Source organism: Jatropha curcas, chromosome 5, assembly GCF_041381405.1.
Source record: "Jatropha curcas cultivar XTBG-Jc1 chromosome 5, XTBG_Jcur_1.0, whole genome shotgun sequence".
NCBI lineage: Eukaryota > Viridiplantae > Streptophyta > Magnoliopsida > Malpighiales > Euphorbiaceae > Jatropha > Jatropha curcas.
In genome coordinates this window covers 29,999,557-30,027,418 of record NC_143155.1, presented here as the reverse complement: position 1 = coordinate 30,027,418, position 27,862 = coordinate 29,999,557, and the positions used below count along the sequence as shown (strand labels likewise).

Here is a 27,862-nt window from a genome sequence, read left to right as displayed (position 1 = left end):
ATTATCAAGGTTAAAAAATTACGGAATCCCTCCAGTTTTAGGCCGCATTTCAAAGCCAAGGCTCGAGACATAACATTTCAATAAAAATTAACCGAGGTTATGAACATACCCTCATCAACTTAATCCAAAATCCAAATGAAAAAATTTTTCCCTGATGTGATCAGCATATGTCCCTGTGAATCTCGTGTACTAGAAAGACTTCACCGTACAACTCAGAGAAATCCAGTTATGTTTTCACTACTGAACCTACATTTTTGTAATTTCTATAATCACCTCGCAAGAGTATCCAATATTATATTTGCTTATATAAATTGCCATGCGACAAAACAAGCCGGAAGGATAAACTATTTCCGCCAAGCCGAATAATGTTGTTATAAATATAACAAGCAATGTTCAGCATAGACCAGCATATTCAGACTTATATTCAGCAGATAAGCAATAAATCAGTCTCTAACAATGAACTGCAGAGAGCTCCAACAACCAGTAAATTGAATTATCTAATGGAGCCTTCAGCCTTGGCTATCCCATTCTTCTTATCCATCCATAATGTATGTCTTTGATGACTGCACAATTTACCATTTAGTGGTGTTTTTGCTTATACTTCTAACAAATTTCAAAATCTGAACTTAGAACTCCAAGAAGAGAAGACATATCTTACATGTTAGATATGCAATTGCTGATCTCAACCTGGAGTACAAGTGTAATAATGGAGTATAAGCAAAAGAACATTTTCAAACTGAGATCCCATAGTTACTAATTTTTGTAATCTCCTTAGTCAAGGCGTTCTTCTCTTGCTTTGCCTCAGAAGAAAGGCTCGAAACCTGCCAATCAAATCGTACCATATAAGCAAATTTGTTCTTACAAATGTGCAAACACAGCAAAAACCACATCTTTGTGGTGCAGTATCTATCTAACATTATAAAAGTGTGCAAGTCATTTGAGAAATAGCAGGAAACCTGCCAATCAAATCGTACCATATAACAAATTTATCGCTATAAATGTACAAACAACATGAAGTGCATCTTCGTTGTTCAATATCTGACATTATAAAAGTATGCAAGCCATTTGAGAAATAGCAGGTGAATGGGGGTGTGGAAGCATGCATCAACATGTGTGGGTGGTAGAACATACATGAACTAATAACAGCAGCAACATAGAAACAAACAGGTTACACTAATGCTTCAATTGTCCCAAGTGAATAAGCAATTGATTAATGAAATAAAACAAATCCACCAGTTTCCTTTCATAAGCTGCAGAATAATTGCAGGAAAGGTGGAAGGTGTCAATCCAAAATTATCACGACCGCAAGCTCCTCACTTATTAATTTTTTCTTTTTCTAAACAGCCCACAGATTGACTCAAATGTCAGAATCCAGGTTCATTATGAATAACTTAAAGCCAATCATGTTTGGAGAACAAGAGACTATGAAAAATGCCCTCAAAATATGGGTAAAAACACATTCAAACCCTTATTTGTTTTAGATATGATTGATCTAGGGAAGATGCTCCAATGTCAACAGGTGTTTATACTTAGCAAACTCCTATTCAGTTCTCTAATTGTTCATATTAGTCTGTATAACTAGTCTCCACATCGTCATCAAATAGGACCCACGAATATATTGACCTGCACTGCCCTCTTTCCATCACAATCTGCCCCTCATGCTTACAAAAAAGTCTATAAGAAAATGAAGCATAAAATGTTGCCTCTTGGCAATTTTTTTCCTTTTTGGCCCTCGTAGAACATTCACCAGCACAAAAAGCCCAAATATCTGCTACTGGAGCATCAAATTCAAATATATGTTTCCAGTACCCAAATCCAAATCTTAAACAGGAAATGCACCGCAAAAAAAGTTACCTTTGAGCGGAATCTAGATGCTTCTCTGCTAGGTAGGTCCCGAAGGACATCCTTCAAGCCTGATGCAACAAAGCAGTTTGAGAACACAAGTATGGCGTTTATCCACGTAAATTTAGTTCATTCAATCTGGAAAATAACAGAGACGTAGCAGTGACCTTACCTGCTGCTTGCTTTTCAATCTTATAGGCCGAGCGTATCACACCTTGGATCTGCTTCCCTGCTTGTCTGTAACAAGAAACAAACAAGTTTGAACAGAAATATCAACAAGCTGTAAGTGAATATTGTGCACACAACCCTCCCTCTAAATCACAAACCTGAGTTTTGTCCTACCACGAATCAACTCTGTTTCGGCTAATGATGCTCTCTTCTGAAAAAAAGAAACCATATATCACGGCTCATGTCCCAAGCAATGCTCATACAAAATAACATTTCCAAAGGACTAAAGATCCCATCTTGGGTTGCTTCTTTAGTTGGTTGGCTTCAGTCAAGGTGAAATACTTCTTTTCCCTTTCTTTTGGGAAACAAGTTTTTGGAAGGTTACGGCAGATTAACTTGAGCATAATTACCCATTATCAAACTCAAATTATTACAGAAGTGCACAACTTGCATCACAACTCTTGTATTTATTAGTTTTAAACATAAATAAATAACAAGTGAACATTTGTGCAGCTCACACCACAATTTATTCTTTTCTCACAAACAATCAACTAGAGGACTTATGGCACATGGATATTCTTGAACTATAGACAACACCAAGAGAAAGTAATTTTTCAGCCTTCACAGAGACAAGCTTAACAAATAATAAGAAAGCATTTTGGACATCATCCTATGGACTCTAAACCACCAAATGAAATAACAGATGAATGAAAGATACCTCTATCTTCTCACTTTCAGCCTTCAGGAGGCTAATTGATTGCCGCAATTCCTTTACTTTCGCATCCGCTTGAGAAAGTAAGGACTGAACTCAGAAATAGCATCTAAATTAGTTCGAAATTTTTCAAAACATAACTTAATCCTTAGCATGAGAACTATGTTTACTGCATATAATGATGCTCTATGCAGTCCAGAAATGGAGACTACATTGGCCCATTTTTTGTACCATCACAGACTCTCAAAACCATAAAGAAACCATAAAATTATGATGTCATTCTGCAAAAATCTTCTTTGAATTTGAAAAATTTTCAATTTAGATTACATGAATTTTACTTGTGGCTATATGAACATAAATAAGCATATATTAGGCACAACCATGATTAGGTACATTCAGAAAATCTAGAAAGTTAGTGAACAAACAACTCTTAATCATTTAGATTATTCACATACAGAACATGCACTCCATTGTTTTCTCCATGTATGAATTCAGCAAACAAATCAATGACGCAAGCAGTAACAGCAACTAATAGCTAGACACTGTGGTGTTTTAGGTCAACTGGTTGTTGAGAAAGATCAAATGCACTTTTGCTTACCTCTTCACTCACAAAAAGGCGCAAAGTATTGTAGTATAAAAAGCGTCTTGGCCCTGCAAATTATAAATTAAATGTTCAAGAGACTATGGATAGATAGAAGAGCTACTTATCATATTTTCTTAATCTTTATCAGATATTAACACCGCTCCATATATCAGAAACAGCAAAGATTCATGCATGATGTGAAGAAAATTAATAGAATACCTCCTAGAAAATTTTATTAATATTCATGATTCATGAATTCTCTATCTCCAAATTTTCAAATGTCTGAAAGTGAGAGGGAGAAAATTAACTGGTGACATTTATAGACATCATTCATGGATTGTAGACACCAGTAATTGCGGTACCTCTTTTGGGTTAATAGAAGTTAGAAATATGCAAAAGTATAGACGGATTGACAGAATGATTAGTTCAATATAGACAATAAAAATTACGTGAAGAACGTACTCTTCAGAAGCGCAAGTCCCAAGCCAACAGCAACCCCGCCTGTAATTATTGGATGTGAAACTGCAATCTTAACGCCCTCTGCATAAAACATGCACAAACGAAAACGTCACTGGACCAAGAATTGCAAACAAATACATTCATCGTTACCTACAATTATAATGCGAAGAAGGCATACCTTTAACCTTTCCAAATAGCATATCCTCGTAAGCATCAAACTCGGACTTGAAATCTTGCAAAGAATCCTACACGTACCAATCAATCAAAATTCCTATTGGCCATTGACAATACAATAGAGCTATAACTCAATGAGCTTACTATAGTTTGATGGAAATGGGCGGAAGAAGTGGAACGAATTTCAGAGAAACGAGATCTGAAGACACTAGTGGCGCCTTCAAGTGTCTCTTCCATGTTCTTTTGGTAAATAAGAGCTTGTTGAACTGCGCTGTCGATCCATGGAGTGACTTCCTCTAGGGTTTTTGATTTGATCGTCGAAGGGAAATCGTTTGGTTGCTTTACGATTGGCTTCTCCTCCGGTGACGATGGTCCTGAAACTGTTGCCATTTCGTAAAGATTTGGCCCGTTTGATCAAACGATGCTTTCATAAAACTTTCGCCAAAGTAAGGAAGACATAAATGGATTGTGTGGCAAACACTATTGTAGAAACATTGTTTTCTCAAAGTAATTATTATTATTATTATTTAGTAATTATTTTTAAAGTGGCATGAATGTAATTAAGATAGCCATAAAAGGATTGTGCGGGAAAAACACTATTATAGAAATACTGTTTTTCCAAAGTAATTATTTAATTTTTTTTAAAGTAACGGGCAAATTAAAGTAAGATATAAAAACAAAGACATAAAAGGAATTTTTTAAGTGACCATAACACAACTAAGAAAAACATAAAAGATTAATTGGAAAAAACACTATTGCGGTATTCTTTAAATTATTATAAGAAAATTTAAATTGATTAATAAGTAATTTTTATTTACATGAAAAATTAGTTATCAAGTCATAATAATGTTTTTATTATTATAAATATGTTGTTTACTTAACAAGTTATTTAATTATGGATTTTTTTATTTTATGAATCCTCTTTTTTTTAGAATAATTTTATGCATGGTAACGCCATATTTTTCTGTATCTGAAATAGTAGTTTACCTGTCTGTGAATAGTACCGCCGGTGCGGAAATAGGTATTATTTTGGTATGAAAAAATTACTATTTATATTTATATTTTATTTAATATTTTTAGAGCATGCATACTGATTTTTATAGGTATAAAGTAAGTAATGAATTTTTTCGGATAATTTAAATAATTGGTGAATAGTGAATTATGGTGTTTTATTAATTGAGGAAATTTGAGAAATTATTTATATAGAGTAAATTAAAGAATTTTGTAGAGATAAATAATATTTTGAGGATAATTAATTGGATAATATTTTTAGTCATTGGATGGGTATACCATTGACTTAATCCTAACCCTCCAAGCGTGAATTCTTAATTCTTATAAAAGTCAACTCTTACAACTTAAGCAACATTTTTATTTCTTTTCCTTCTTCTTCCTCTTTTTGAACGTCCACTTCTTCCTCTCATTCTCTCCATTTTTCTTCAATTCTTACTTATTAAACACACTATTCTAAATGTAACACCTACCTCCTGATCCCAAGAGACCAAATAACGGATGCCATATTCGATGCCGGAAACACCTTTCTAACTAACATATAAATCATATTATCGGGTTATGGATTAGAAGTGATTTAGTATTCATAAGTTTAGTAGGTAATAGTTTAATAATATTAAAAAAAAAAATGATTTGGGAGAATCCTACAGAAAAACTGCAAGAGTTTTATCTAAAATTTAAACTCGCCAAATATGAATACAAAACACTCCCAAATTCAAACTCTAAACTCCATCAAACTCCAATAATCAACACAATGCAAACAACACTTCTATAACTTCATGACTATAAAATTTCTCATATATAACCGCATAAACCTATACTCTGATACCACTAAATGTATATATAAATTTATTTGCTTTGAAGTGAGAGTATAAGTAATTTAAGTTAAATACATGCTATATTGGTCTGGTTGGAATATTAGAATTTGATATATATAAATGAATGCACTTAGTTGATGATTATTACGATACTAATGAGAGATTCTATAATCATGAAATTATAGAAGTGTTGTTTGTGTTGTGTTGATTATTGAAGTTTGATGGGGTTTGGAGTTTGAATTTGGGAGTGTTTTGTATTCACATGTTTGGCGAGTTCAAATTTTAGGAGAAAATCTTTGCAATTTTCTGTAGGATTATCTCAAATAATTTTTTTAAATTATTATTCGCTAAACTTGTGAATACTAAATTAATTGATAATATGATAATATGATTTATATGTTAGTTAGGAAGGTGCCTCCAACACCGAATATGGCATCCATTGTTTGATCTCTCGGGATCGGACGGTGAACGTTACATGAATCCTCTTAGATTTTTAATATTATAAATTATTTGTAATATTATAATATATAATAAAAATTTAATATATATATAAAATTACATCTATAAACTATAATTATAATTTTGGAAGGTGCCTCCAACACCAGATGTGGCATCGGTTGTTTGATCTATCGGGACCGGGCGGTGGGTGTTACATGGATCCTCTTAGATTTTTAATATTATATATTATTTGTAATATTATAATATATAATAATAAAAAAATATATATATATATATAGTAAATTACATCTATAAAACTATAATTATAATTTTGGATTTTATTTTCTGTTTTTGTGATGAGATAGATATAAAAATTTTATAATTCAATAATAATTATAATTTTTTAACTTTTTTCATAAAAAACAAATCTTTATTTTTTTCACAACATATTCTTTTTTTTTTGTCGTCGTGTAAAAAGAAATGGAAATTTATTTATATTAATTTGCGATTGGTGGTTAATATTTTTAAAAAACATGATTTAAATGAATGCATGTATATATTAAATAATTGATTTTCATTTCTATTCATATAAGTATTGTTTTGAAAAGGAAAAAAAATAGAGATATTTGAATATCTATTGTTTATCTAATTTACTATATAATAATTGAGATTGTAAATATAGTAAGTAACATTAATTTGACTGTTATCATATTTTATATTTGTTTAATATTGAAATTTATAATTATAAAATGGTATCACTTGATTTATTATTTGAAGCTTTAATTAAAAAGCAAATGAACTATATATTTTTTAGCTATTACCATTTAAAATTAAAATTGTTTAATCCCTTATATATATAGGGATTTTAATGAAACTTTAATTGTTGTAAATTAATATGGCAGCGCAAATGTTATAAGTGTTACTATAAAATCAAATTTCTAATAAATTTTTATTCAAAATGATATTAATTAGTAAATAAGATTTATCTCAAAATTTAACATAAAATTTTATTGTACAACACTATATTCCATTATAGTGATATAATTTTAAAATTATATTTATAAATATGATATTTATAATAATTAACTACAGTGTTGTCTCGAGCTATGTATATGTCTTATATATTTATTAACTATATGGATATTTATATTGTTGAACGATCTCAATTCCAGTAAGAGTAATAATACAAATTTGATATTGACGAAATGCATTTTGCATTTTGTTACGAGGATCTAAAATATTTATGCTTTATGACATGAGTAGATTACACCTTTTGATAGAACTAAAAAAACATTATAGAGAGATAAAAAAAAAAAAAAAGGACTTGTCTTGCTTAAAAAAAAAAAAAGGACTTGTCAAAAAAAGAAGCCGATATGTAATCCACATAAAAGACCCGCGGGTGACCGACGCGTAACCCAGAAGAGGCACTCGTCTTGCTTTGTAGTACGCCTCTCGGACGTCAATTCTCACCTCTCTCTCGACAATTCTCAGTTCCTGCAATCTTCGAAGCCCCAACCTCCAAATCTCATTCCATCTCTGCTTCCCGAAGCACAATCACTCTCTCTAGGAACCCTAACCTCCCAGTTATTTACGATGCCTAATTTACTATCAACTGTTCCGAATCAGATTCGTTTCCTGCTCCAGAGTTTGAACGAAGCCAACGTCGACTCTGTTTTTCGAGAACTCTGTCAGGTATCTTCTTCATGCATAATCTGAATGCTTCCGTGCCTCTAATTTTATTCAATGATTATCCATTTGTAGTTACTCTATTCACTTCATTGAAACCCTAATATGTCAATCTGTTAATCAACATGGATTCTCGGTACTCGTTTAATTTAATTTTTTATAGTTTTAGTCAAGCTTAAAATGGAGATGAATAAAGACTGTGATCCAATCGGGTGATGCCATGATAATGGAGGACCAAGCGATTATCCATGAAAAAATGACTTCGTTATAGTAAAATAATTTTTCATGTAATCTAAGTCGCTAAAAATAACTTCTCAATTCCGTTCTAATGCTATTAAAACGACCAGCATAATTTTCTTTTATTAAAATTTGAATTCGAATATATTGTAATTGGTAAAAGCTTCAAAAAGCTTTTATGGAGAGAAATATTACATAAGTACACTCACATGCATGGACATTTTCTCCCTGTTCGTTGTATGGTGGTAACAATGCTATATTAACTATTTGCTTTTTGAAAAAAACTGAAAGGTTATCTAGTCTGCTTCAAAACTGGCCAATGCTTTGTGTCATGTGATTGTTGCACCCGTTTATTGTTCAAATTTATTTTTTATAATTTCAGAGGCAGGTTTTTGGAGTGTCTCTGAAAATGAGAGCCACTCGTGAACTTAAATCAATTGTTTGAAAAATTAATTGTCTGACATATATGACATTTCTTGTAGTCAATTTCTGTTAGCAGGGTAGTATAAGCTTTGTTGGGTTCTCGTGGATTTTATGCATTTACTAAATTTCTTATTTGCAGATCATTGAATACGGAGTTGAGGGAAGCATTCTGGTGCTCCAAACCTGCTTGGAACACCTGCATTTCCACAGGACAGACTTGAAGAACGTGCAGCTGGAACCAGTTCTAGTGTCAATTTTCAAATTTCTCATGGACAAGCCAAATTTCAGCACTGTGCTTTGTCAGTCACTAAGAAGTATAGCGATTAGTGAAGAGCTGCTAGAGAATTTGTCTAATGTGTTACGTTTATCTCTGTCTGAAAAAATTGGCATTGGTCTTGCTCTATCTGATTCTGAGAATCTTCAAACTAGAGTGGCTGGTGAGTATTGATTTGTAAGTCCTTGTTACATTGGTGGCATGGTGATTTCCTGCTTCATTAGTATTTTTGGGCTTCTAATTTATCATTTACTCATTAAACCTTTTTTTTTTTTTTTTTTTTGTTTTATGATCACAGCAAAGAAATTTTGCATGGCTCAGATTGAGGAACTGTGTGCAGATCCTGTTTCTATGAATTCTGTGGAACAAATACAGAATATTGTTATGTTCCTCCAGCAGTCTGAGGGCCTTTCCAAGCATGTAGATCGCCTTTTGCAGATATTATCCTTACTGCAACCTAATGATGTTTCCCCCTTTGTATTAACTCCATTGCTTTCAGATGAAATGCGTGAAACCAATTTCTTGAGGTTCGTGATATATTGCCCCCTTTTAATTATCTTCCTTAATTTAAATATTTCAGCATGATTCCTTATAAGATATATTCTGTTCTTAAGTTTGTCCTATCTAATGGGCTTGCCTACTGTTTATTAGGAATATGGATTCGTTCCATGAATGCAAGGAAAATGAGTTTGATGCACTTTTAGCTGAAATGGAGAAGGAGATGAATGCAGGTGATATTGTGAAGGAATTGGGCTATGGATGCACATTTGATGCCTCACACTGCAAAGAGATATTGTCTCTTTTTTTACCACTGACCGAGAGTGTCATTTCAAAGATATTTGGAACTATTGCCCGCCACCATTCTGGCCTTGAAGACAGCCAAAGCACATTTGCCAACTTTGGTTTAGCTCTTGGTTGTAGCATTTCCCCTGATCTCCCGTTGTTGAGTTCCTGGGATATTGATATCCTTGTAAAAACTATTAAGCAACTTGTGAGTTCACTTTTGTTCCTTTTATTTCTTATGTTTGTTGATGCGGCACAATTGCTGCTGCTTCTTCTTCTTCTTCTTCTTCTTCTTTTTTCTTTCTGAGAAAAAAGCAACTCATTGTCGTGTGTTTTTTTTCCTGAATACAGGCTCCTGGCACCAACTGGATACAAGTGATGGAAAATATGGATCATGAGGGCTTCTACATTCCTGATGAAGAGGCTTTTTCTTTCTTCATGTCTTTGTATAGACATGCTTGTCAGGTATATATTGTTATTTTGCTAAACCACATGCTTGGTCATGTTTCAAAATCTGTTACTAAATTTAAGAGGTTCCTCCTTTTTATTTTTGAGTTAGTATGAGTTGTATATTTATGCAGGATCCATTTCCTCTTCATGCTGTTTGTGGGTCCCTATGGAAGAATACTCAAGGTCAACTCTCTTTTCTCAAATACGCCGCGTTGGCACCTCCTGAAGTGTTTACCTATGCTCATTCTGGAAGGCAGCTGGTATGATTTCCTCTCCATGCTATTTTTCTTTTGATTTTCATGTAATATTTTGGATTTTAACTAGGTAATGACTGTGCATGCAGGTCTATAATGATGCAGTTCATGGCCATAAACTTCAACTTGGACATGCAAATCATGCATGGTTGTGTCTTGACTTGTTGGATGTGCTTTGTCAACTAGCTGAGATGGGTCATTCTAGTTCCATTCGATCAATGCTTGAATATCCCCTTAAGCACTGTCCTGAAATCTTACTTCTTGGGATGTCACATATCAATGTATCTCTCTAGTTGTATTGCTTATTCAAGGATTTTTGTTGTGTATTTTCCCTAGTGTTACATTGTTTGACAATTTTTATTTATTATTGCAGACTGTGTACAACCTTCTCCAGCATGAAGTGTCTTATACGGTTTTTCCTATGATAATCAAAAGCGCCACAGGTAGCAGTATGATTCTTTATCTCTGGCATGTAAATCCGAGTCTTGTTGTACGGGGATTTGTTGATGCTCACAACATGGAGCCAGACTGTATGACCAAGATTTTGGATATATGCCAAGAGCTAAAGGTAAACTTTTAGATGGCATTGTTTTTGTTCTATGCTATCTTTTGTTCTGTTGCTTTATAAATTAAATAATGCATTGGTCCTGGTGAACCGACATACCCAATAAGTAACAGGGTGGCAATTTATTAGAACTCCGTCTTTTGTTTTTCTCCACTCACAAGTTTTATTGGTACACATGCTTTTCTAATGTTTATGTTTTGCTAGTTTCACATATTTCTCCTCTCCCTAAACATATGTTTTCTAACCATTTTGCAGATTCTGTCAGCGGTGTTAGATACAATTCCTTCTCCCTTTGGTATCAGGTTGGCAGCCCTAGCTTCACGACAGGAACTTGTCGACCTTGAGAAGTGGCTGACTACTAATTTAATTACATACAAGGACTTTTTCTTTGAGGTAACATTCACTTGTCCTCCAAGTTGCCACCTTTAAGCAGGGTGCCAATAACATTTACTGAATTTTAGTGTTAGTAGACATCTAGCATACTTTAATTAGGTTATAATAATGGTGAAAAAAATGTGCTGACATGCATTGTGCAACTTTTCAGGAATGTCTCAAGTTTTTGAAGGAGGTTCAACTTGGGGGATCGCAAGATTTTTCTACCAAACCTTTCCAGCATAGTAGTTCTATGGCGAATATTTATATGGAGAATAGTTCTACCTTCAGTTCTACCTTCCTGAAGGTTCTAAGTTTTTGCATTTTTCCACAGGCCATTTGTATGTGTATTATTCTTTCCCTCAGTTTCATAACCCCATGGTTATTTTACAGGTCCTTAAAGCTCATACGGGCTTAATCATCTCTAGTCAACTTTCTGAGGAAATGGAAAGGTTGCATTTAACAATTATGGACTCCAATCCAAGATTGCAGAATGGCGGCTCAGCAGATTCATCTACCCCTGATGGGTTTTCTGATGATGTTGAGGCTGAAGCAAACTCTTATTTCCATCAAATGTTTTCTGGTCAGTTAACAATTGATGCAATGGTTCAAATGCTTGCTCGATTCAAGGAGTCGCCAGTGAAAAGGTATGATGTCAAAGTTTTTTACTATATTTGGAACTTAACTGTCGTTGCTGTCCTGTTTATCTATTTATTGCTCCTCTGGCTTCGCGATTGAGCTGCTTTTGGCAACCTGTTTAAGGCATAGCAAACCATAGTTCAGGAACAGCTGAAATTTTTGGCTTTTCCCAAATCATGGTTTTCCAAAAGCAGTAAAAAAACTTCCCAAGAAATAAAAAAATGGAAAAATATTTTTTGAAAGCAGCACCAAACTCAATTCGAGGTAGCGAGCTTTGTCTTCACTAGAGTGGAATTAACCACCCTATGGGGCACCTTCGACAAACTGTGGCATAGTTTTTCTGGTGTATATCATGGTCATAAACGTGATGTGATTGACAAAATAAGCCTTGGTTTTATACCACATCAATCCTATGGTTCGCACACCTGCACCTCCTATAATCATGTGGACAAATGATTCAGGTTCTTTATTATGTTGATCCTTTCTTTCCAGTGAAAAGTGGAAGGCTGTCTTTATGGTTTATGCACATCCACTTCACATTATTTACCTTTACGGTCAATTTCCTTATTATCTGTTCTTCTCTATTTTACAAAATTAGCAAATGAAGATTTTCTTCTATGCTGGCAATACTGATAATTGGCTGCAATAATTGGCAGGGAGCAATTAATTTTTGAATGCATGATTGGCAATCTTTTTGAGGAGTACAGATTCTTTCCCAAGTATCCTGAAAGGCAACTAAAAATTGCTGCTTTACTTTTTGGTGAGTTTTAATAATAGAAGAGAAAGTTACACCTTTGCTCATTTTTCTGATATTGTTACCAAATGCTCAGAAGCTTCTGAAGTATTTTCCCTGTATAACCTGTATAAGTTTGTTTACTAATTGTACAAGTTTTGAACTTTGAGATCACTTACTCCATTTGAGGGTGACTTTCTTCTTGTTATAAGCTTTGTTTTCACATGTAGTTCATGGTCATGAAAGAGAATTTTGCTTTGTAATTCAGGTTTTCTTGTTGGATATCAGTAGCTGTAGCACTGATATTTATGTTTATGCTGAGATAACTTTGAATTGTTTTGCTGTTTATTTAATTCTATTGAGAAATAATAATTTTCTAAAATAATATGCACTACTATTTTTTATGTGACTTTGCTGTTAAATGGTCACCGACTTCATTGTAATAAGTGACTCATTGCTTGTCTTTTTCATGAACCAAGCTTGTGACAATTTGTGATATATTCTCCGTCTTCAATGTTATCCTAATGCCAGCTAATTATGGTAAAATTTTTTTTGCAAACATGCCTTCTTGGTTTGTAGGTTTAGGAGATGCTTAAAGTACTGGATTTATTACTGGCATAGAGTTATTTGCCTACTTTGCTTTCTTGCCTAAATTGCTTGCTGTGTGAATATAACATTTTGGATTCCTGGCATGTTTAGTTCTCCAAGCAACTTAGAGTTTTGTGTGATTATGAAAATATTATGGCAACTTTTCAGCAGATTTATGAAGTTCGATTGGCTATCATATGCAGGTTCTGTTATCAAGCACCAGCTCGTAACTCATTTAACTCTTGGGATTGCTTTGCGTGGTGTTTTAGATGCACTACGAAAACCTCCAGATTCCAAAGTTAGTTTCATGAATTTGTGATAATGTTCCACTAATTGGTTTTTGTTGTACAATGTTGCTGATGATTTTTCTGTCTGCAGATGTTTGTGTTTGGGACCAAGGCTTTGGAACAGTTTGTGGATCGCCTGATTGAGTGGCCCCAATATTGCAATCATATCTTACAGATATCTCATCTACGCAGTACACATGCAGAACTTGTTTCTTTCATTGAGCGGGCTCTTGCCAGGATTTCATCAGGTCACTTGGAACCCGATGGGAGTAATAATGCTACTGCTTCTCATCATCATAGTTTTTCGCAGCCTAGCTCAGCAAATGGAGAGGTAGAGTCTTTTTTATGTTTTACATGCACTGTTTCATCTGTGTGGTGCATTTGAACTTATGGCATGTTAGGTCATGGGGAAGATTATTAATTACATTCTGTCATGAAAATAAGCTAATATAACATCTAACATTCTAAAGAACTTTGGCAACAAGTACAGTTACTATGGTACTGTTCTTTCTTTTTTGAGATGGTGTGGTCCTCTTCACTGTACTTTCAAGTGGCTGAGCACACATCAACATGCATTCCAAGAGTCCTTATACCAATCAACCTCCTATTTTCGATATTCAAGCATCGGTTAGAGCAGTATAGCATTTGAGTTATTTCCTTGACTTGAGCTGAGATTTCATAAATAATGTACTTTCAGCATACTGCTTGCAGCTCTTTTCCAAAGGTTTTGTTTCCTATTTTCACCTCATAAATAATGTAGTCAGAGTTGAGAACACAATTTGCAAGTGCAACTAACTTTTGAGTAAAAAATGGTATATTGTATAGTTGTATATTGTCTGGTACTGCTAAGGGAATGAACTCTCTCATTTCACCTGCTATTGTCACATCTCTGGCTTACCAACTTAATGCACCAGTGCTGCAATATGCTATTGCCACATTATCACTCGCATTACATTTGTGTTACCACTATCTATTTTAGGATACCCCTGTACTATTTTTCAACGAGAAGGCCTGTAAAAACTTGTGGAGCACTATTTTGTAAGTTTTGCTTAAGGCACAGATGAGCTGAAAACATGCTCATTGATTGTAAATTATCTCACTATATCTTGACTTGCTTCTACAGTCATATGGATGGAGCAAAAGCTAAAACAATTGGCTAAGCTGATTAATTGTCTCAAAGTTTTTGATTCTTTTGTTCTCTAATGTTGCAGTTGAATAGTGTTAACATCACACAGCCTGTGCCGCAGCTTTCCTCTGCACTCCATGTTCAACAGAGACATGAATTTGCTCCTGATGACCGCCATAAACTCTCTGTGGCTTCATCTAATGAAACAAAATCTCTTTTGCCTCCAGGAGGGCAATCTTTGGTTTCTCCTTTTGCTGATAATTCTAGCCTTCAGAAGGTTTGCCTTCAACATCACCCCTTCTCTCTTCTCCTTAAATTGCATGAGATGCAGTCAATGTTCGCAATTTCATTATTATTGCGCTTCATCTTATCATTGACGTATCATCACAGAGTGTGGCCAGTGCTCCAGCTATGCTGTCTTCTTCTCATGGTTTCCGTGGTGGTGCTCGAGGAGTTACCTCTACTAGTAAATTCTATTGCTAATTAATGGATTTGTGCTTTTGTTTTTATGGTTCATATTTAGCTGTTGGCCTTATCCGAATTCTTTTTCTAAAATATACGCGTTACTTACAGAACCTTGTATATTTTGTACAGGGTTTGGTTCAGCTTTGAACATTGAAACACTTGTAGCTGCTGCTGAGAGAAGAGAAACTCCAATAGAGGTACTGATTCCTTATACTCCTCTTGCATAAATGGATGTTACACTTTATGTAGCAGGTTGATCAATTTGAGATAGACATACATACCAGATTTATTACATTTTTAGAATAATTTAGTGGTTAGGAAACAAAGATTTATTGAAGCCTCCATAACTGAAAAAAATTATGATGTTTAAGGTAAATCAACTTCATGTGTTTGGCCTGAAAACCATTAACTAGTCCTTTGAACTAACATTTTAAATTGATGCTTCAGTTGCATAGGAATTAAAAGGTCTTTATTTTTTATACTTTAATTTTGAATTATTTTATTCGTTCTACATGTACATGTATTATTATTCTCTTGGAGAGTTCATATTCATCAGCAACTGGCTGCAATTTAAAGATTTTAACTCTGTAATGCAACTTGGTTACGTACTGATTCCATAGTGTTTTTTATGTGTTTCGGGATGTCTTTTGCCTTAGTTGGCTAAGTCTAACAAAGCTTATATCTTTCAGACAATAAAAACCAGGAGAGTTATTGTGTACTCCATGTATAAAAATTTCAAGTTCACTAAATATTCAGCAGTCATGCCAACATGGATTTCTAATTGGGTTTTTTCATCTCTTTATTTTTAGTTCAGCACTTTAACTGTCATAATTCTGCCTTTTGCTGTCAGGCTCCGGCATCTGAAATTCAGGACAAAATATCATTTATCATTAACAATATTTCAGTGGCCAACATTGAAGCAAAAGCAAAAGAATTCACCGAAATATTAAAAGAGCAGTATTATCCCTGGTTTGCCCAGTATATGGTTATGAAAAGGTCAGAAGCTTTATAGATTTTACCTCTACATTCTCTTGCATATGAATGTTTCTGCCACTCTGCTGTCAGATGCCTTCTATTCTCGCTCAGGATCGTGATATATCATGCCTGGTTAATGTCTTCTCAGGGCAAGCATTGAGCCCAATTTTCATGACTTATACTTGAAGTTTCTTGACAAAGTTAATTCAAAGGCATTGAATAAGGAGATTATCCAAGCCTCTTACGAGAACTGCAAGGTTTGCATCATCACTTGCTTCCTTATCTTTGCTCTTGACATGATGAACCAATAGCCTCTTTCAGGACATAAAGAGGAATTGGGAGTTATTGTCCTTCTGTTATTTCAGGTTCTCCTAGGTTCAGAGCTTATCAAGTCAAGTTCAGAAGAGCGTTCATTGCTAAAAAATTTGGGAAGCTGGCTTGGGAAATTAACAATTGGCAGGAATCAAGTTCTAAAGGCTCGGTTGATAGATCCCAAATCCTTGATCATCGAGGTAATTCTGTACCAACATTAAACCTTAAAATTATATGTTTTACACTTAAATATCTTTCAAGAACTTTATTTTGCTGTTCTGAGTGTGTCATTTGAGGACTGTCTTTTTGCTGGGCAGGCATATGAGAAAGGACTGATGATTGCTGTAATTCCATTTACTTCAAAGGTAACAATAGATTAATGATAGTGTGATGTTTGCTGTGAACTTCAGTGTTCTGTTTATGTGGTATGTATATTCTATTACTTGCAGATTCTGGAACCTTGCCAAAGTAGTGCAGCTTATCATCCCCCAAATCCATGGACTATGGGTATTCTTGGATTGCTGTCAGAAATCTATTCAATGCCGAACTTGAAAATGAACCTTAAGTTTGACATAGAGGTATAGAGATATGTTGCTTGAGCGCCAGTTGTCTAACTGTATACACAAGTTTCTTTTGGTTGATGAGTCTGACATAATTCTTTATCATATTCTTTTGGCATTTTAGGTTCTATTCAAGAACCTTGGTGTGGATATGAAGGACATATCACCCACTTCTTTTCTGAGAGATCGAAAAAGAGAAATTGAAGGGAACCCTGATTTCTCTAACAAAGATGCTGGAGCATCACAGCCACAGATTGTTGCTGAAGTTAAATCAGGGATAATGTCGCCACTAAATCATGACTTGCCTCTTGAGGTTGTTAACCCGCCTAATTCTGCTGCCCATACACTATTATCTCAGGTTTGTTCCATTCAGTCTTTTGCTGTTTTTTGAGTAGCAATGACATGTATCTTGAATCTTATCCTTTTTTTTTGTACTTCTAGTATGCTGCTCCTGTCCATGTTTCTCCTGTGACAATGACCGATGATGAAAAACTGGCAGCATTAGGCTTGTCTGATCAGCTTCCTCCTGGGCCAGGACTTTTTCAAGCTACTCCGTCCCAGCCACCTTTTTCTGTCAGTCAGGTATAACTGTTCTTTTTTTGGTTGGTTCTGATGCTATAAGAATTTATTGAGATTTATTGTTTACTGACTGCTGGTTCTTGTACTTTTTGCAGCTCCCCACAGCAATACCCAATATTGGAACTCATGTTGTTATTAACCCGAAGCTCAATTCTTGGGGTTTGCACTTGCATTTTCAAAGGTTGAAATTGTTGTTGTAATAATATTTCATTCTCAATGAGTTGATTGATTTATATTGCTTGGATAACGTTAGTCTTGTTCATACTGTACAGAGTGGTTCCTATTGTAATGGATAGAGCTATCAAAGAGATAGTGTCTGGCATTGTTCAGCGTAGTGTTTCCATAGCTACCCAGACGACAAAGGAACTTGTTTTGAAGGTTTGCTAATTGAACTCATATGAGTATTGTCCCTTCTGTGTATCTGCAACCCTCTACTTTGGTCTTTGGCTTCTTCTTTAATGTCCTAGACATGGTTGTTGTCTTTGCTTATTACCTTATCTGTTTAGTTTTTATAGCACTGTCAATCTGGAACTTCATTTTATAAAAGCATTTGCCAGTCTTATTTTCGTGTGGACATCTTCTGATGTTTTGCCTCATATTATGCCTAATTATAGGATTATGCCATGGAATCCGATGAGACGCGAATATATAATGCAGCACACTTGATGGTTGCAAGTTTGGCTGGAAGCTTGGCACATGTAACATGCAAGGTTTTGTTTCTGTAGCAGGACTTCCATTTTTTCTCCTTTCTGTTTTTTTCATTGTGAAGCAAACCTAAAATATATTTCATAGTGTTGTTAGCTGATACATTTACATCTATGATTTTCTAGGAGCCATTACGTACTTCAATATCTACTCAACTAAGGAGTTCACTTCAGGGTTTGAGTATTGCTAGTGAACTTCTGGAACATGCTGTGCAATTGGCTACAAATGATAACCTTGATCTTGGGTGTGCAATAATTGAACAAGCCGCTACAGATAAGGTTTTACTTAAAGCTTCAAAGCATAAATATAATACTCCATTCTCCACTTCTGCTGGTGTTTCTAGTCTCGAGTGGTGTGCAAAGGAAAAAAGTTACTTGGGTCATGATATTCCTCTGTGTATGTGTATATGTGTCTTTCAACTTGTGTAGCTTGATATATGCATGTCAATGGTGAAATAGGTTGATGTAATAGTGAAGTACTGAAGTATAGAAAGATTAGCTTTGGTGTTAATGGATGCAACATGAGCTACCAATGGCCATATCTGGTGAATAGGTGATTGTGAGTAAAGAAGTGAATTTGAAACAGGACTTTTTCCAATCACTTGCAATAGACTAAGTCGACCAACATGTCTTCATGTGCATATATTGACCTGGGTCTGCCTACAATCTGCAGTATCTTCTTACTCTGTTCTGATTCTTTTTGGGCCTAAGAATATTGGTTTATTCTTTGTGTGCCTTGCCTTGTGAGAATTATGGGACCTAAAGAAGGTGATTTTAGATGATGGTTTGTTATAGACCTAATAATTATTGCTAAACTACGGGGTTCATGTTTTGTCTTATTAACAATTTATTGGTCCTTCAGTTTATTCAATCAGACAACAATGAATAAGCTTGTTTATTTGAGCTGAACAAATAAGCTACTTATCTGAATATACAAGCTAAAGTTATCTGAATGGTTTTTTTTTTTTTGGGGGGTTTATTCAATAAGCTATATAACTTACAGAATAAAAAGTCCGACTTGCTCTTTTCAATTATAAAATGACACAATATATAGTTTCTTAATTATTTAGCAATCAGCTTTTGATAGAACTTCTTAATCATTTAGCTTAAGTTGTTGATTCATATTTAACATTAGAATTTAGCCCAAACAAATGTTCCCTATCTCTATTTGGTACTTTGAGCGATGAGTCAATAGTGTTGGTCAGGAAAATTGAAAATATATATTATATCATTAACAGTAAACAGTAAACCATCTAAACTGAACGAAAGACTCTGAGAAACTAGAAGTTCTTGGTAAAAGAGGAAAGAATGCATTTGGATTAGGAAGAACAAACAAAATATGGCCAGCAAATGTGCTCTATATGTAGGGGTGGTTCAGCCAAAGCGCTGTTCTGCATTGAGATGGATTTTTAATTGTTAAGCAGTAGGTTAAATTTTTTCTCATCATTATTCCTGGTTGCGTTGTTTTATATAGGCAATACAAACCATTGATGGGGAAATAGCACAACAACTTTCTTTGAGAAGGAAGCATAGGGATAGTGTTGGTCCTACATTTTTTGATGCAAACATATACAGTCAAGGTTCTGTTGGTGTTGTACCTGAGGCCCTCCGCCCAAAACCTGGTCACCTGTCTGTTTCGCAACAGCGAGTTTATGAGGTATACATTTGTTGATCTTTATCTTAAAGAACTGTTTTGGTGATAGCAAGCTTAATGTCTGGTGTCTGCTCCCTCTGCCCTTATTTCAGGACTTTGTTAGGCTTCCATGGCAAAACCAATCTAGTCAGAGCTCACATACTATTTCTACAGCTTCTGCAACTTCTTCTGCTAGTACTGCTTTGCCTAGTACATATAGTTCAACGACTGGACAACTTAATGCAAGTTACTCATCCGCTCCAGGCAACATTGGATTTGAAGCAGTTTCTCGTACATTGGACATGGCTTCTGATACTACTGAATCTAATTCGGCTACAGTTCTTAGGTATTCTATTTCTACCGCTCAGTGATTTCCCCAGTTTTCATGATTTGCATTGCTAGATCCTTAATTTGTGTAATGTTCCAGTGCATCCTCTATTCATGTTGGGGCAAGTGATAGTGTTATACAGCAAAATTCTGAAAACAATGCTGTCAGTGCTTCGTTTTCTTCAACTGTTCCAGCCCCCGAACTTCATTCAGTAGACTCCTCTGATCCTGTGAAGGTTGGGATAGTCGTATCTTACTGTATAATATGCTGCTGAAGGCTTTTGGCAGTTGTTAACATGTTTTTCTAATATGATGAAAGGAACCGGGGATCTCTCAACAATCAATATCTTCAGCAGCTTCTGATCGGGTTGGGAGTAGCATTTCAGATCCTTCATTGAACACAAGGGATGCACTGGATAAATATCAGATTGTTGCGCAGAAGGTTACTTTTTGATCATTTGTGCCTATGCTTATATTTTTTTCCTCCCTTTTCCCTTCTTTTGTTGGAACAGAGTGTCTGTACTATTCTGTTCTTTGTTTGTGTAACTTCCCATTTATTTTTCAATTTGTCCTCGAAGTTTGGACCAACTTAGTGGATTATATTCATTGTCATGTTCTCTGCTTTATTTGGCGGTTGTATTCTGTGATCTGACTTGTTATCTTAAATTGGTCTCAGTTGGAGGCTTTGGTTAGTGGTGATGCTAGAGAATCAGAAATCCAGGTATTTTGTTCCCTTATTCTTTGTATGCATTCAATGATTTGCAGATGCATCATTGTTAAATCTCAACTCAACTAACCTTTGATTCTTAACCAGTTGGAATTTGCTAGATGGAACTTTTCCTCCATCATATGATTGACAGTTTAGTAATTTTGTCTTTGGTGTATGGCTGTATTGGACCCCAGCAGTGATACCTGCCCAACAAGCATGTTGTGTGCTATTTTACTTTTTTCTTCTTCTTTCTTAAAGGGTAGCAACCTGGACGTGTCCCCCAGGAATCACAGAAACCTGTAAATGGCTAACATTCTCATGTCTGCATGTGCAGACACTCAAACCTTGTGGAAACACTTGGGAACATCTCAAAAACTTAAAAAAAAAAAAAAAAAAAAAAAAAAAAAAAAAAAGATTTTGAAACATGCATAGTTGACAAAAAAAAAATAAAAGTGTGAGGAATAAAACATAATAAAGCCCTAATTCTCTTTTTCCATTCTATTCAATTCATGAAACACATGTTATCTTAATTTTGGAAAACTTGAGCTTGTATTAAATTTATCAATCAAAATATAATGTGTAAACTAAGCTTGTATCAACTTCATTTATCAAAATATAATGTCATCTTATTTTGAGCATTTTGATACTAGATTATTGAAATATGTGTTCAGGGAGTGATTGCTGAGGTTCCTGAAATCATTCTCCGATGTGTTAGTCGAGATGAGGCTGCCTTGGCTGTGGCACAAAAGGTGTGCTTCTATTTCCTTGTGGTTTATTGCCCATCTCTTTTTCTGCTTTTGGTTTTCTGTCAAATGTTTTCCAGTTTAGCCATTGAAAGTGATAGCTCTGATTGCCAATTCTTTTATATTAGCTTCATGTAATAAATTATTACCCAATTTTCATACAGGTTTTCAAGGGTTTATACGAAAATGCTACAAACAATTTTCATGTCAATACTTGTCTTGCAATTCTTGCTGCTATTCGTGATGTTTGCAAGCTTGTGGTTAAAGAACTCACTAGTTGGGTATGTTTTACTACTACTCCTGAAATGCTGATGTTATTATGATAGTTTTGCAACGCTATGGGCTGGGTCTCTACTAGCCTGCTCAGTGGCTATTTCATGGTTCATTTCTTATTAAGATTGTTTGTCATCGAAATATATCAAATGTTCTAATATTCACATACATTTTTTTTAATTTCTAACTATTTCCTGCAGGTGATTTACTCTGATGAGGAGCGGAAGTTCAATAAAGACATTACTGTTGGCCTTATACGCAGTGAATTGCTCAATCTTGCTGAGTACAATGTTCATATGGCAAAACTTATTGATGGGGGAAGGAATAGTACGTATTTGGCAATTTTTATCATTTAGAATTGATATGACTTTGTAATTGATTAATTACGCAAAATGTGCAGAAGGTGCAACTGAGTTTGCTATATCCCTTATCCAAGCTTTAGTTGTTGAAGAATCCAAAGTTATATCTGAACTCCACAACCTTGTTGATGCATTGGCTAAGGTTTTGTGTCCATTCTTCCTTCTTTTGCTGTGCTGTTAGATTGCACGCATGCTATTTTGTTTGTGCAGTTTCTTAGTGATTCTGACTTGCAGTTTGCCGCAAAACCTGGTTCTCCTGAGTCATTACAACAGCTGATTGAGATCGTCAGAAATCCTGTTGCAGCTAATTCTGCTGCATTAACTGATTTTACATCTGTAAAAGAGGACAAGACTAGGCAGTCTAGAGATAAAAAGGTCAGTGTTGATTCCATAAATGATGTTTTTTTCCACCTTATCCTTACTTTGAAACTAAACTACCTGTTGAAGCAGGCTGCGAGTCAATCTATAGCTAACAGAGAGGACTACAGTAATCTTGACTCTGTAGAACCAGATCCTGTTGGTTTCCGCGAACAGGTATAGCTTATATTGTGCATATGTATTAGGGCATTAAGCTTTAAATGATTCACTAACTATTTATTTTGAAACCAAATATGGTGAACATCTGTAGTTTTATATTATGAGTGCTTCAATTGCTTCTGACAGTTGTATTGTTGTTCAATGTATATGATTCAAATATTTCATTCCTTTCTGTTGACAGAGGCTGATTCAATTTCCTAGATGTATTAAAAAAGAGAATGACTAGAATTTTTTAGCCTTTGTTTATTCTTTTCTCTCTTTGTGCTTGTACTGTCTCTCTCTCTCTCTCTCTCTCTCTCTCTTTTATCATATTGTTCTCTTGTTTTTGTGAAAAGGGAAAAAGGGGAAAATTTATGTGGATGTTTATTCCCAATGCTTAAATTATTCATTTAACAATTTTTTTGGTGCCACCATTTCTTTAGGTATCCATGCTATTTGCGGAATGGTATCGCATATGTGAACTTCCGGGAGCAAATGACGCAGGTTGTACTCATTACATCTTACAATTGCATCAAAATGGACTTTTGAAGGGGGATGATATGACAGATCGGTTTTTCCGAATCCTCACGGTGATTATCTCTGACATATTTCCTTCATTGGCATAATGTTGAAGGTTGCAAATGTGATCCCTTAATATCTTTTCAGGAGCTCTCTGTTGCACATTGCTTATCCTCGGAGGTGATTAGTTCCGGTGCTCTGCAATCGCCTCAACAAGGGCAGAGCTTGTCTTTCCTTGCCATTGATATTTATGCAAAACTTGTCTTTTCAATCCTTAAGGTAGACATTTGTGCTTGTGAGTTTTCTTTTCATGGTTTTATTGAACCTTTTACATGTGTATTCTCTCTAATTCTATATCTAACTTGAACTGTTAGGTGGAGCAGGGGTCTAGTAGATTTTTTCTTTTGTCAAAGGTGAATCTTTAAACAAAGACTCTTTGTCTACTTCTTTTCTTTTGCAACGTGTTCTATATGACATTTATGGATTTGAACAGATTTTGGCTGTGACCGTGAGATTTATACAAAAGGATTCAGAGGAGAAGAAAACATCTTTCAATCCAAGACCATACTTCCGACTGTTTGTGAATTGGTTGTTGGATCTCGTCTCCTCAGACCCTGTTATTGATGGTGCAATCTTTCAGGTAGGATCTCCTGCATTACTTCGAGATTTTATCATCTTTCCTCAACTAACATTACCTGCTTGTTTTGCAGATCTTGACAGCCTTTGCTGGTGCATTCCATAATTTGCAGCCCCTTAAAGTTCCTGCATTCAGGTTAGCACAGTGCATATATTTAAGGTTTGGCTGATTGTGAGGGGCGATATATTCAATAAATTGGTCCTTATATGATGGTACCACAACTAATAGGATCTAGGTTGTGGGTTATTCTGTGGGTTTGGAGTTGTCTTTTATTAGTGCTCTAGAAGCCCTCTTCGCCCGACAGAAAATTTGATACGCATCCAACCAATGGATTAATAGTGTTTCAAAAACTAATTATTTGAAGGACTCTCTCTTGTTAACTTTTTCCCCTACTGAAAAGACACTCGGACCTTTTTCGCTTTTTATTTTCTTATCACATAGGCAAGGTGTACACACCCAGTGTTATGCAAGACTTGCTCTTCCTGGAGCCCCAAAATATTGGCAGACTGTTTTTGATATAACCATGTGGCCCAAAAGATGCGACTCTTTGTTGCTTTGCTTTAGGCATATTAACAATTCAAAATCTGGCCATTTATTTAATTTTTCTCTTCCTGAGCTTGGACATTCCATGTCGGGAATTTTTTCTCAGGTTTTTTGGTTTTTGCTTTTCACTTGCCTGCCTAACTCGGTTAGACTTTTTCCTCAGCTTTGCATGGCTCGAGTTGGTGAGTCACAGGAGCTTCATGCCAAAATTGCTAATGGGAAATGCTCAGAAGGGTTGGCCCTATATCCAGCGCCTTCTGGTAGACTTGTTCCAATTCCTGGAGCCATTTTTGAGGAGTGCTGAACTAGGAATGCCTGTATGCCACTTTCACTTTACTGATTTTTCAAATATGCCGCTTCACTTGCTGTTTTTACACAGTTCATTAAAATTGATGTTTTGATTGTTCTGATTTATCTTGTTGTATTTATGCAGGTTCACTTCCTGTATAAAGGTACACTAAGGGTGCTGCTGGTGCTACTTCATGATTTTCCAGAATTCCTATGTGATTATCATTTCACCTTCTGTGATGTGATTCCTCCGAGCTGCATACAAATGCGTAATATTATCCTTAGTGCATTCCCTCGCAATATGAGGCTACCAGATCCTTCTACTCCCAACCTGAAGGTCTCCATTCATCATAATTATTTTGATTTTACTTTTCTCATTACATATCCTAAAATAAATTGCTTGGTTCTGACACTGATGTTGGAAGACTTGGCTCCATATTTCACTTTTGCACAGATTGATTTGCTTCCAGAAATAAGGGAGGCTCCTCACATTCTATCTGAGGTTGATGCTGCTCTCAAGCTAAAGCAGATGAAAGCTGATGTGGATGAGTATCTCAAGGTGTATTTCTTTTTCTCTTAACTCTTTGCACAAGCTTAGTGACTTCTTTGTGGTTCTTAAATTGCTGAAACTCTGATGCGTGGTGTTTCATTTTTCATTTATTGGGCTTGTTATTGCCTAATTTGTAAATTTTTGGACTACTTTTCCCATTATAATTATTTTTTCTCGTCTGTAATTCTTCATTCTGTCTCTCCGCTTGATGTCAATACATTTTGTATTGAAGTTGCAGTAAGTATTCATCTGGTGTCTTTCACTATATGTTGTCCTTTTTTATCAACATCTTCTCAATTTGGTAAATTGCAACTCTCTGCAGACAAGACAGCAGGGTTCTTCATTCCTGACAGAATTGAAACAGAGACTACTCCTTTCACCGGGTGAAGCTGCCTCTGCTGGAACGCGTTATAATGTACCACTGATCAACTCCCTTGTGCTTTATGCCGGGATGCAGGTATATTCTATTCTATTGATCCATGTTTTATAGTTACTTCTCATAATCCCCAGGGTCACATGTTACCAAATTGAAAGGAGGACAGAATTGAAACAGACGTTATGCATAATTAACTATGTTTAGATATTATGCCAAATTTCCAGTGGATATCCTTTTTTCTTCTTAATGCAGCTTAGAGTTTGATCTGTGGATTAGTGGAATATTCTGAAGGCTTCTTGGCACAAAAGAAGTCCATAAAATTTTAAAAAATCCATTCAGACAAAATGCTTGGCATGTTTGTTATATTCAAAAATTAACTTGGGATTCTATGATACTTGGTAGAGTTTGCAAGAGAATTTTGAAATGGTGTTATTTCAAAATCAAATTTGATTTAGCTAAGCACTGGTAGAATTTGCTGATAAAAGTGAATTTTATATTCGTCTATTTGGAATAAGATGTAATATTTTACTTTAAAAGTTTTTTTAATGGTATAATATGAACTTCACTCTAATTCACTTTTTTTTTTTGTTTGTTTGATTTTGAAATTCCTTTCAACCTCAGGCCATCCAGCAGCTACAGGCAAGAACACCTCATGCACAGTCAACTGGAAACACTGCTCCTCTAGCTGTGTTATTGGTAGATGCTGCCTTGGATATTTATCAGACTCTCATATTGGAATTGGACACTGAAGGGCGATATCTCTTCCTGAATGCTGTTGCTAATCAACTGCGCTATCCAAACAACCACACACATTACTTCTCTTTTGTCCTACTTTACTTGTTTGCTGAATCGAACCAGGTAGAACACATATTTCGAAATAGAAATTACTTCTCTCTGTTGTTCCATTTTGTTCTGTTTGAACAGTACGCAACAGCATATTTGAAATCTAAATAATCTCCATGGATCTTTCACAAAATAATAATAATAATAATAATAATTGTAATAATAATAAGTGATCTCCATGGATAAACATATTAATTAACAATTTCGTATTCTGGTCCATTTATGGTGTCTTCAACATCAGATGGATTGTCATTTAACTTGGGCTTTTCTTTTAGAAAGTGTTTTCATATAGGATGTCAAGTGAAGACTGACTTGATGTGTTTGTCTCTGGTTACATATAGGAAAAAATGCAATATTTATTTATTTATTTATTTTGTGCCAATGTTTTACTTGTTCTGTGGGCAGGAAATTATACAGGAGCAGATCACAAGAGTACTGTTGGAACGCCTAATAGTTAACCGTCCACATCCCTGGGGCCTTTTGATCACTTTCATTGAACTCATTAAGGTAATCATAGTCGGCAAATATTGCATTGCAGGGTCTGCAATAGTTGCCTTTTCTAATGAAAGTGATTTGTGTTTCCCTGCAGAATCCTAGATACAACTTCTGGAACCGGTCCTTCATAAGGTGTGCACCAGAGATTGAAAAACTCTTCGAGTCGGTGGCAAGATCATGTGGTGGCTTAAAGCCTATGGACGAGAGTATGGTATCTGGCTGGGTATCTGAGGGCACACATTGAGGCTTTCTCTAACGCCTGTTTGGATTTGCTCCTTTTGCATTCTTACAGATATTATTTTGTAGTTTACTGTTAAAACCAATTTTATGGCAGTATAGATTTGTACTGGATAAGACCGGCTTTTTAATTTTGTTATCTTTCTCAGCTATAGTTTACCTGAATTTTGAAACTGCAAGATAAAACTTGCAATAGTAACTGTAAAATGGTAGTTCGTTGAGTGCCGTTTCAAACATATGCAATTACCGATTAGAAATTATGATTACATCTCTTGGTCAATAATTTTCATACTATATTTTTTAGTGGCTTTTTATCATTCATTTTAACGATCTCATTCTGCCTTTTTGTAATATATGGTGAATGAAAGTAACATCGGGTAATGTACTGTTTAATTGCACAAGTTTGGTTTAAATAATTATTTCGCCTCTATTTTAATAAGCCTAAGATTTATTTATTTATATAGCATTTTGAGTGATTTTCACTGTTGGCCGGGAACAACTCCGAAACTGGTTTTTTCATAAAAACTTTCTTAAGTTAGCTCTGAATTTCCTCGGTCTTAAAAATGGAAACCTAATATCCACCAAACCAAAATAAAATAA

At 35.0% G+C, this 27,862-nt stretch overlaps 2 protein-coding genes across 5 annotated transcripts; one reads left to right on the top strand and one right to left on the bottom strand.

The window, feature by feature from the left end:
• Positions 1-347: 347 nt before the first annotated feature.
• On the bottom strand, positions 348-4,428 carry LOC105643176 (alanine-tRNA ligase). 3 transcript variants are annotated; one of them, XR_005179077.2, is made up of 10 exons: positions 4,083-4,425; positions 3,943-4,009; positions 3,768-3,845; positions 3,321-3,373; positions 2,729-2,812; positions 2,169-2,221; positions 2,015-2,079; positions 1,855-1,913; positions 659-821; positions 348-563 (listed from the first exon to the last, which is right to left on the bottom strand). XR_005179077.2 is itself a non-coding variant. In XM_012228247.4 (9 exons), the coding sequence occupies exons 1-9, from the start codon at positions 4,326-4,328 to the stop codon at positions 732-734; spliced, it is 795 nt and encodes a 264-aa protein (XP_012083637.1). In that variant the 5' UTR covers positions 4,329-4,425; the 3' UTR covers positions 348-731. The 3 variants fall into 3 exon arrangements, 2 of the variants coding, with proteins under 2 accessions (XP_012083637.1, XP_037497590.1); XM_012228247.4 differs by having other exon boundaries at positions 348-821; XM_037641662.2 differs by lacking the exon at positions 2,729-2,812 and having other exon boundaries at positions 348-821; positions 4,083-4,428.
• A 3,165-nt stretch (positions 4,429-7,593) lies between these two features.
• On the top strand, positions 7,594-27,528 carry LOC105643175 (transcription regulator). 2 transcript variants are annotated; one of them, XM_020682876.3, is made up of 51 exons: positions 7,594-7,894; positions 8,688-8,985; positions 9,121-9,349; positions 9,474-9,813; positions 9,957-10,070; positions 10,187-10,315; positions 10,399-10,590; positions 10,683-10,877; positions 11,130-11,267; positions 11,419-11,553; positions 11,640-11,893; positions 12,542-12,645; positions 13,410-13,504; positions 13,585-13,824; positions 14,705-14,896; positions 15,010-15,085; positions 15,214-15,281; positions 15,935-16,080; positions 16,208-16,316; positions 16,425-16,571; positions 16,689-16,736; positions 16,821-16,949; positions 17,056-17,289; positions 17,373-17,513; positions 17,606-17,691; positions 17,783-17,888; positions 18,125-18,220; positions 18,341-18,493; positions 19,689-19,871; positions 19,961-20,193; positions 20,275-20,410; positions 20,494-20,616; positions 20,851-20,895; positions 21,555-21,632; positions 21,791-21,907; positions 22,100-22,226; positions 22,300-22,400; positions 22,493-22,633; positions 22,709-22,792; positions 23,218-23,364; positions 23,441-23,572; positions 23,677-23,706; positions 23,787-23,933; positions 24,004-24,065; positions 24,637-24,790; positions 24,907-25,098; positions 25,216-25,320; positions 25,634-25,768; positions 26,309-26,545; positions 26,936-27,037; positions 27,120-27,528. In XM_020682876.3, exons 1-51 carry the CDS (start codon positions 7,796-7,798, stop codon positions 27,267-27,269), a joined length of 7,254 nt encoding a protein of 2,417 aa, XP_020538535.1. In that variant the 5' UTR covers positions 7,594-7,795; the 3' UTR covers positions 27,270-27,528. The 2 variants fall into 2 exon arrangements, with proteins under 2 accessions (XP_020538535.1, XP_012083636.1); XM_012228246.4 differs by having other exon boundaries at positions 7,595-7,894; positions 23,668-23,706.
• The last annotated feature ends 334 nt before the right edge of the window (positions 27,529-27,862 follow it).